Source organism: Chiloscyllium plagiosum, chromosome 13 (assembly GCF_004010195.1).
Source record: "Chiloscyllium plagiosum isolate BGI_BamShark_2017 chromosome 13, ASM401019v2, whole genome shotgun sequence".
NCBI lineage: Eukaryota > Metazoa > Chordata > Chondrichthyes > Orectolobiformes > Hemiscylliidae > Chiloscyllium > Chiloscyllium plagiosum.
The window spans coordinates 67,348,359-67,358,635 of record NC_057722.1 but is presented as its reverse complement, the minus strand read 5'-3'; the positions used below and the strand labels follow the sequence as shown (position 1 = coordinate 67,358,635).

The 10,277-nt window shown below is 44.1% G+C and overlaps 1 protein-coding gene across 3 annotated transcripts in view; it reads left to right on the top strand.

Moving 5' to 3' along the window:
* Window positions 1-10,277, top strand: part of hps3 (HPS3 biogenesis of lysosomal organelles complex 2 subunit 1) — a 63,415-nt gene that overhangs the window by 23,658 nt on the left and 29,480 nt on the right. For all 3 annotated transcript variants that reach the window (XM_043702684.1, XM_043702686.1, XM_043702683.1), the window contains exons 7-10: window positions 2,839-2,920; window positions 5,545-5,696; window positions 7,730-7,838; window positions 7,917-8,098. In XM_043702684.1, coding sequence (XP_043558619.1) covers window positions 2,839-2,920; window positions 5,545-5,696; window positions 7,730-7,838; window positions 7,917-8,098 — 525 coding nt within the window. The remainder of the gene's footprint in view (window positions 1-2,838; window positions 2,921-5,544; window positions 5,697-7,729; window positions 7,839-7,916; window positions 8,099-10,277) is intronic.

Below are 10,277 nucleotides of genomic sequence, written 5' to 3'. Positions count from 1 at the left end.
GTAGTGTTAGGTAAGGGGTAAATGTAGGGGTATGGGTGGGTTGCGCTTCGGCGGGTCGGTGTGGACTTGTTGGGCCGAAGGGCCTGTTTCCACACTGTAATCTAATCTAATCTAATCTAATTTACCCTATCCCTGGAACCCTGCATTTCCCCTGACTAATCCAGGAGAAAGTAGGGACTGCAAATGCTGGAGATCAGAGTCGAAAGTGTGGTGCTGGAAAATCCGAGGGGCAAGAGAATCAACGTTTCCTGATGAAGGGCTTATGCCCGAAACATCGATTCTGCTTCTCCTGTGATGCTGCCTGACCTATTGTGCTTTTCTAGCACCACACACTCAACCCATGGCTAATCCATCCAGCCTGCACGTCCCTCTATACTCAGGGGCAATTTTATCATGGCCAATCCACCTAACCTGCACATCTTCGGACTGTGGGAGGAAACTGGAGCACCCGGAAGAAACCCATGCAGGCACAGGGAGAGTGTAGACAAAAGTGAATACTGCAGATGCTGGAGACCAGAGACTAGATTAGAGTGGTGCTGGAAAAGCACAGCAGGTCAAGCAGCATCTGAGGAGCAGGTGCAGACTCCACACAGACAGTTGCCTGAGGCTGGAATCAAACCTAAGTTCCTAGCGCTGTGATGGTTACTCGCTGCAGAATTCTGGTCAGTTGTAATCCCCTGTATGTTGATAGTGATGCTAAGACATTGAATGTCAAAGGGCAATGGCTAGATGCTCACTTGCTGGATTTGGTCATTACCTGACACTTGCGTGGTACAAGTGTTAATTGGCTTTCTCTTGATGTGGCCTCCAGGCAGGCAAGTATTTTGGAAATGCCTTTTATAATGAGGCAGCCCATCACCAGTTAGCTCAATGACGACTCACTTGAAAGTGAGCTTCTTAAATCCATAGAACACTGATCATATTGCATATTTAGTGTTGTTTCAGGACTAGGGGCCAGCAGGAGGCAAATTCTTATTATGTAAACTGTTTTCTGTTCGTTCATGCATTTGTGTAAAGTAAACTGATTTATTAATGTACAATCTCAAACAAAAACAGAAGTTGCTGGAAAAGCTTAGCAGGTCTGGCAGCACCAGTGGAGAGAAATCAGAGTTAACGTTTCGGGTTGAGTGAGCCTTCCTCAGAACTGATGTTAGCTCGGAAATGTCATAGGGAGGGCGTAAGGAGTAAAAATAGGTGAGAATAGAGCCAAGAGAGAGAAGAACAGTTGGACAGACAAATTGGCTAACAATCTGGTTATGAGTGTAAATAGCTGTCAACTGTGGCTAACAATGGGCTGTGCGAAATAGCAGACTGTGAGATAACAATGTCTGGTGTGTGGGGGTTGGGGTAGGGAATGGGAGAGCTCAAGACCTAAAGTTATTGTACATAGTATTGAGTTCTGAAAACTGAGGTACCCAGATGGAAAATGCAGTGCTATTCTTCCAGCTTACACTGGGCTTGACTGGAGCACTACAGCAGGCCTGAGACAGAGATGTTGGCCAGGGAACAGGGTGGGGTGTTGAAGTGGCAGGCAATTGGAAGCTCAGGGTCTTTTTTGTGAACAGAGTTAATTTATAATCATGGCTTATTTCATTAATATTTCCTGTTCCATAATAGCAGTGCACTCAGGATTGTGTAGAGCTTCAATGCTGTTGAGAGTACAACTGAGAGATTATCAATGTTGCACAGTTGTACAGCAACTTGCCAGTCTTCCTACACAAACTGAACATGAATCTGAAAATGTTAGCTTTCAGGTGCAGTGAGTAGTTAGAAAAGTAAATGGAATATTAATCTGGGAGGCTGATGAAGTATAAAAGTATTTAAGGTAACTACAGGACATTGGTGAGACCACAGCTAGAGTTCTCTATACCGTTCTGGTCTCCTTACTTGAGGAAATATTCTTCCATTGAAAAGCTCACTGGACTGGTTGCTGGGATGAGGGGGGTTGCCTTGTGAAGAAAGGCTGAATAGTTGGGCCTGTACACGTTGGAGTGCAGCAGAATGAGTGGCGATTTTGAAACAAGTAAGATTCAAAGAGGGCTTGACAAGTTAGATGCTGAGAGGAATCATGACGGAATCCAGAACTCGGTGCCTGGTTTAAAAATAAAGAGACTCCCATTTAAGATTGAGATGAGGAGGAAATTCTTCTCTGAGGGCAATCAATCTTTGGAATTCTCTTCCCCGGTAAGGTGACTTACTGATTATATTCAAAGCTTAGTTCAATTATAGTCTGCAAGCAACTCCAAATCGTGTGGACTGGAAGGAAGGAGGAGTTAAATTGCTTTAGCTACGATCTCATTAAAAAACTGAGCAGGCTCAAAATGTATACTTAAAGTCATGGAATCATAGAAATATACGGCATGGCAAAAGACCCTTCAGCCCATCTCGTCCATGCCGACCAGATACCCGAAATTAATCTAGTCTTATTTGTCAGCATTTGGTCCATGTCTCTCTAAACCCTTCCTATTCATATACCCATCCAGATACCTTCAGTATGTTGTAATTGTACCAGCCTCCAACATTTCCTGTGGCAGGTCATTCCATACACACACCACCCTCTGCGGAAAAGACCTTGACTATGCACCCTACTCATGCCCCTCATGATTTTATAAACTTTCATAAGGTCACCTCTCAGCCTCCGACATCCAGGGAAAACAACTCAGGCCTACTCAGCGTCTCCCTATTGTGCTGCTATTTCTTTTGATCTCATCTTATGTTTGCATTCCAGCGTCTTAGTGGAAACACATTCAGCAATCAGTAAAATCACAGGTCTTTTAAAACATTCTTCTGCTAGTTCCTGGTTGTAATATTTATTATCTACCCATTGTTCCATGACAGGAGTAACTTGCTGTGTTACACAGTCAGGTGCAGTTCAGTCGCTGCTCGAGATAAGGATCCAGAGATGGACACAAACAACAAGGTACTGATATGGTTTACTCTAGTACAGAGATCACAGCAACTTGCAATCATTCTGTGCTACTCATGCAGCAAAGAGTTAAATGATTACATTCTTAATGAGTGAAAAAGTACAGTTGGCAAAGAAACGAGAGAATTACAAATTCTCTTTGAATACTGCCATTGGATCTTTAACATCTAATAGACCAGACAAACAGTCGAGGAGAGCTGTTTGCATGGTTAATGTCACTAGATTAGAGATCCCGAAATCCAGGCTGTAACATTCTGGGCACTAGGGTTCGAATCCCACTGTGGCAGATAATGAAATGTGAATGTGACAGAAATCTGGAATTAAAAGCTAGTCTAATGGTGACCACGACTGATTGTTGTAAAGACATCTCCAAGGGCAGCATGGTGGCTCAGTGGTTAGCACTGCTGCCTCACAGCACGAGGGACCAAGGTTTGATTCCAACCTCAGGTGACTGTGTGGAATTTGCACATTCTAACCGTGTCTGCGTGGGTTTCCTCCGGGTGCTCCAGTTTCCTCCCACAATCCAAAGATGTGCGGGTCAGGTGAATTGGCCATGCTAAAATGCCCATAATGTTAGCTGCATTAGTCAGCGGTAAATACAGCGTAGGGGAATGGGTCTGGATGGGTTGTTCTTCGGAGGGTCAGTGTGGACTTGTTGGGCCGAATGGCCTGTTTCTATACTGTACGGAAACTAATCTAATCTAATCATTAACGCCCTCTCCATGTTACATTTGTGGCAGAAGGAACGTGCTGATAGCTAATTTAAAATCAAAGTAAACCTGAAACAAAAATAGAAGCTTCTGGCAGCATCTGTAGAGACAGGAATAGACTTTGATTTTTGAGTCGAAGAGTTTGGCAGAGCAGGTCAGGCAGAATCTGAGAAGCAGGAGATTAGATGCTTCGGGCATGAGCCCTTCATCAGGAATGAGTTTTGAGTCCTCCTTTGGAACTCCTTCCCAGTTTTTCCAGCACTTTTTTTTACCATCACTCTTAATTAAGGTGCACTAGTATTACAGTTGCATCATTAGTATCAATGTGTTTAATTCAATTACCATAATGATTAATTGTTTATCTTTAATATACTTTCAAAAATAACAAAACCTGGCTCCTTTTAATTAATCCATTTGTAATGAATAAAGCCTACTCTTAAAACAATTGCAAACTCCGCTTAACACCCAGGTACAATTTAGAATTAGACTACATCCCATTAATTTCTCTCTCTCTCTCTCTCTCTCTGTCTGTCTCATTTCAGCAGAGATAATAGGGAAAAAAATTAACCCCCATGGGCCAAGAGTCTGGAAACATGAGGTGAAATGTAATGATTCTCAGGTCCATTGAATTGCCTGCCATTGAAACTAAATTGCTGACCTCTGATTCCAAACAGCTTTGATTTGAGTCTGTGAGATTCAGGTTTTACGAAATGGACAGAAATGCTGTCATTTAGTTACACTACGGTTCCCAGAAACTTGCAGGGAGATACATACATCTTCACATTACTGCCTTTGCACTGACTGCTGGGTCTGTAGTTTCCAATTCTATGAACAAAGAGGTTTGTTAAATATAAGGAGTTCCTAGTCCCCTCACAACCAAACTTATCGAAATAGTGAAGGCAATGAACCTTACATTTTACCTCCTTTGCTCAGTTATTTCTCCAACATAACTTGATTGCCAATAATAAGTAGGTGGCTTACAAATTCATTAAACTGTTGACTTTAATTTCCATGAAATTACATGGTAAAATGCTTCCTAATCTGGAGACTGTCTGAATCATCCAAAACTTCCAGTGTTTCCCAGATTGTCATTGAATATAAATATGTATTCCCAGTAAGGGAAGAAAGTATATTGTCTTTACCTGGTTTGGCTTGCATATGTCTCCACACCCACAGTAATGTGGGTGACTCTTAATTGTCCTCTGAAATGGCCAAGCATGCCACTGAGTTCCAGACTAATTTGGATTGATCACCAAACACTGGTGTAGACAACCATACCCACATTTCCCTGAATGAATAGTGACAGAATCGCAGAATTGTTACAGCATAAAATGAGGCCATTTGGTCCACCACAAATGTGGTAGCTCTCCATTGGAGATATTTACCCAACACCAACACCCTCAGGGTGAGAGCAGGAGAAGGAGTGATTTGGGGGTGGGGGTATGCTGTGGTGATGAGACTGGTCATGGGTCATGAGTGGGAGTACTAACAACTGAGATTAGAGTGATGCTGGAAAAGTACAGCAGGTCAGGCAGCATCCGAGGAACAGGAAAATCGACGTTTCAGGCCAAAGTCCTTTATCAGGAAGAGTCTCATCATTCCTGATGAAGGGCTTTGGCCCGAAACGTTGATTTTCCTGCTCCTTAGATGCTGCCTGACCTGTTGTGCTTTTCCAGCACCACTCTAATCTCGACTCTAATCTCCAGCATCAGCAGTACCCACTTTTGCCTAGTATTACCAACTGAGCCTAATCTAGAATATCTCCACCAAGTATCAGTCGAGATGGATGGTGGTGGTAGAGGGGTTAAAGAGGTTGGTTTCAGCACACTTTAGTATTGGACTTCATACTTACCTGTTGTTTCCCCACTTGTGTAAATGTTTCTCATGTTGATATTTCCCCTTGAACAGGCCTGTCCACCATTTTTCATGCCAGTGAGCGCTTTGCGCATGCAGCTGTTTATTGGACTAACAGCTGTGTGCCTGTCCCGAAACTACTTGATCCTGCTGGCTAAGACAGAGACCCAAGCCCCAGATAGACAAAACAAGTCAAAGAAGCAATCGTGAGTACAAAATTCCTCCACCTTAACATTTCACATCACTTTGATGTAAGAACATCTTCTGTGGCACTCATTCTGAATAGCAACACGTGAATTGAAGATACAAAACAACCTGAACATTTATTGATGAACAGAGTCATAGTATTCCTTTCCTAGACCATCTCTATTACCGTCGCCATAATATTTAGGGTCAACCTGTTTGAGGATCCCACTACAGCTAAATCACTTTTTATCATTCAAATATATGTTTAAATCTCTAGTCATTGACATCAATTTGTGTAAAATGTTGAAATTCTCTATGGGTTGGTCCATTTGTGTTGGATTTTTCAACTGTGTTGCAACACTGCATTATACTGCTGGATATCTACAGAGGAACCTCAATTTCCAAACGCCTCAGATGGGGAATATTTTGTTCGGATAATTGAATGTTGGACTAATCAAATGCCAGATAACACCATTTAGTCAAGCATCGGGACCTTGCAAAATTGTCCGGATAATCCGAAATTCACATAATCGAGTTCCGGATAATCGAGGTTCCTCTGTACTTGTATTTTCATATTAATCATTTTAGATTCAATAGAATTTACTTTCCATGTTTCTTTAAAAATCCTATCATTTGGTGCCAGCCTGCCACTCTGAATAGAATCCTGCTCAGCACAAACAGACAAGCACAAAAAAAATTTATCAGGATGTTGCCAGGAATTGAGGGTTTGAGCTTTAAAGAGAGGTTGGATAAACTTATTTCACTGCTGTTAGGAGGTTGAGGGCTGAACCTTGAAGGTTTCTAAAATCATGAGCAGTGTAGATAAGGTGAATGGCAGGTGTCTTTTCCCTATGGTGAAGGATTTCGAGACTAGGGGACTGAAATATCAGCCCAGCGGCTGGTATCCCATCACCAAATCGCCCTTTATTGACATGTGAACAGGACATAGGTTGTGACCAGCCAGCTCAAAGCCAGTGCCTAGACTGGGAAGACCTTCAAAATCTTCTGCTCATAGCTTGTCCCAGGTTAACAACCCAAATCAACCATCTCATAGTCAGAGATCTAACTGGCCATAGTTCCATTCAGTATAGGGGCATAGAGAAACATAGAAAATAGGTGGAAGAGTAGGCCATTCGGCCCTTCAAGCCTGCACTACCATTCAATATGATCATGGCTGATCATGCAGTCTCAGTATCCCACTCCCGCTTTCTCTCCATACCCCTTGATCCGTTTAGCTGCAAGGCCACATCCAGCTCCCTCTTGAATATATCTAATGAACTGGCCGCAACAGCTTCCTGTGGAAGAGAATTCCACAGGTTCACAACTCTGAGTGAAGGAAGTCTTCCTCATCTCAGTCCTGAATGGCCTACCTCTTATTCTTAGACTGTGACCCCTTGTTCTGGACTTCTCCAACATCGAGTACATTCTTCCCTCATCTAGCCTGTCCGGTCCCATTAGGATTTTGTATGGTTCTGTGCGAACCTCCTTCATTCTTCTAAAACCCAGGGAGTCCATGCCCAGTTGATCCAGTCTTCCTTCATATTTTTAAGGTAAGTCGAGAAAGGTTTAAAAAAGACATGAGGGGCAACTTTTTCCACACAGTGTGGTTCACGTGTGGAATGAACTTCCAGAAGAAGTGGTGGATGCAGGTACAGTTACAGCTTTTAAAAAACATTTGGATGAGTACATGCATAGGAAAGGTTTGGAGGGATGTAGGCCAAGCAGAGGCAGGTGGAATTAGATTAGTTTGGGATTGCAGTCGGCATGGACTGAATGGACCGAAGGCTCTGTTTCCAAACTGCATGACTCGATAACTCTACTTGAACTCCCCCATTGGGTGACTCTGTAGGACTGCAATGAACATGTGAATTTAATATAGTCCACTGGGTTATGGTGAATGTTTAGTTTACTAGGCAGGTAGTTCCTTGATTCTACTGTACAAAGTTGCTCTTAAGTTGATTTAGTGATTTTCTTTGATTGCAATTACTATTACCGTTTAACTCCAGGCTGACCTAATAGAATTACTGGCAAATGATCTTCTACATTTTTGTAGGCCTCAGAAGTTCAAGGCTGCTAATAACCTGCCATCAGTCACGAGTGAAGTCGGGTGGAACTTATATTGCCTTCAGATGATATCAACGATTCAGTTATGCAGGGAGATGGTGAGCAGTTTGCATTTGCCATTCATGTGATCATTGGGGGCTGTACCGAATTTGACCTTTGTCTGAACACTGTTGCAGGTTGACTACAGCAAGAGATACAAGGCCTGCAGTCCACAGAGTTATGTCCACCTGCTGAGTGAAGCCCACCTGATGTTAAAAGCAGCTCTCCTGGACCCTGATGTCTGCAGCCAGACTGACAGGGAAGAATTAGTGTCTGCTTTCAAGGAGAACTGCACCCAGCTGGGTGACTGTTACAGCGAGTATGTGCTTCCTAACTTTGCTGAGCCGTTTTATTTCCGTTGTGATGAACATGGCTGGCACCCAGGCTTGCTAATTTAGCCTCAAGGCTTGGTCATACAGGGTTTGAATGCTGTTGCTAAAACACAAAGTGTGTGTTGGCTCCAGATTGCCAACACTTCGTGTTATTTGTATTGCATGGGGTTACACAGGAACGCAACTATCACGTTATAGATGAAATGACTGTACGCACATTGGAAGAAGTCCGATGCAAAAATCCAGGAGTGAAGCACTTGAGTTATAAGGACAGGCGGAGACTATTTTGACTGGAGAGTAGGGGGTTGAGGGGTGACTTTAAAAATAACATTTGTGGGCGGCACGGTGACACAGTGGTTAGCACTGCTGCCTCTCAGCGCCAGAGACCCGGGTTCAATTCCCGCCTCAGGCGACTCTCTGTGTGGAGTTTGCACATTCTCCCCGTGTCTGCGTGGGTTTCCTCCGGGTGCTCCAATTTCCTCCCACAATCCAAAAATGTGTAGGTTAGGTGGATTGACCATGCTAAATTGCCCGTAGTGTTAGGTGAAGGTGTAAATGTAGGAGAATGGGTCTGGGTGGGTTACGCTTCGGCGGGTCGGTGTGGACTTGTTGGGCCGAAGGGCCTGTTTCCACACTGTAAGTAATCTAATCTAATTTGGATGAGTACATGAATAGGAAAGTTAAAAATCACACAACACCAAGTTATAGTGCTTCCAGTTAAACCTGTTAGACTATAACCTGGTGTTGTTTTTAGATTTAGATTCCCTACAGTGTCGAAAAAGGCCCTTCGGCCCAACAAGTCCACACCGACTCTCCGAAGAGTAACCCACCCAGACCCATTTCCCTCCGACTAACGTACCTAACATTATTGGCCAATTCACCTAACCTGCACATCTTTGGACTGTGGGAGGAAACCGGAGCACCGGGAGGAAACCCACACAGACACAGGGAGAATATGCAAACTCCATACAGACAGTTGCCCAAGGCTGGAATCGAACCTGGGACCCTGATGCTGTGAGGCAGCAGTGCTAATCACCGAACCACCGTGCCACCCTGTGATTTTTAACTTTGTACACCCCAGTCCAACACCGGTGTCTCCAAATCATGAATAAGAAAGGTTTGGAGGGATGTAGGCCAAGCAGAGGCAGGTGGAATTAGTTTAGTTTGGGACTGTGGTTTTATAAAATCATGAGGGACACAGGTAAGATGAATGGCAGGTGCCTTTTTACCTAGGGTGGGGAATTTCAACACTAGGGGAGCAGTTCAACCCATTGAGCCTGCCCCACAATTCAACACAATCACGGCTGATCAAACTCTTCAGTACCTTTTGCTCACGCTTTCCTGTAACCCTGCACACCGCTGGTAATCAGAAATCCATCAATCTCAAACTTGAACAGACTCAAAGAGGGACTGCCCCCAGCCAGCTGTGGTAAAGAGCTCCAAAGGTTCACAAGCCTCTGAGTAAAATCATTTCTTCTCATCTCAGAGCAAAGGAGCATCACCTTTTAATTTATACCTCCTGGTTCTAGACACTTCAACCAGGGGAATCAGCTGATCTGCATCTACCCTGTCCACCCCTTTGTAGGTTTTTATGAGCAATTTGACCTGTCTGGTGGTTAGATCCTGCCTTCAGAAGTCTGCTCTTGATTTTTCCTAATCAAAAGGAGAAGTAAAGGGCGAGAGAGAAGAGAAATGGAAGTGTTGATATTTATTGGTATTGTTGAGTGGCACGGTGGCTCAGTGGTTAGTACTGCTGCCTCACAGCACTGGGGACACAAGTTCAATTCTAGCCTCAGGTGACTGTGTGGAGTTTGCACATTCTCCCTGCGTCAGTGTATTTTCTCTGGTTGCTCCTGTCTCCTCCCATGGTCCAAAGATGTGTAAGCTGTTTGGAGGGTCGGTGTGAACTTGCTGCTCCAAATGGCCTTCTTCCACCCTGTAGGGATTCTATGATTCTGTGTTGTACAGGATTGAGAGTGTGACATGCAAATGATCCCCCACATTGTATGTGGGTGTATTCTCCCCCTCTTCTCCCCCCACCCCCCAAACCACTGTATCTGGGTGTGTGCCTCCTCCTGCTACATCTGGGTGTGTTCCCCCTGCCCCCCACCCCCACTGCATCTGGGTGTGTGTCCCCTTGCTCCCCTGGTGTATCTGTTTGTGTTC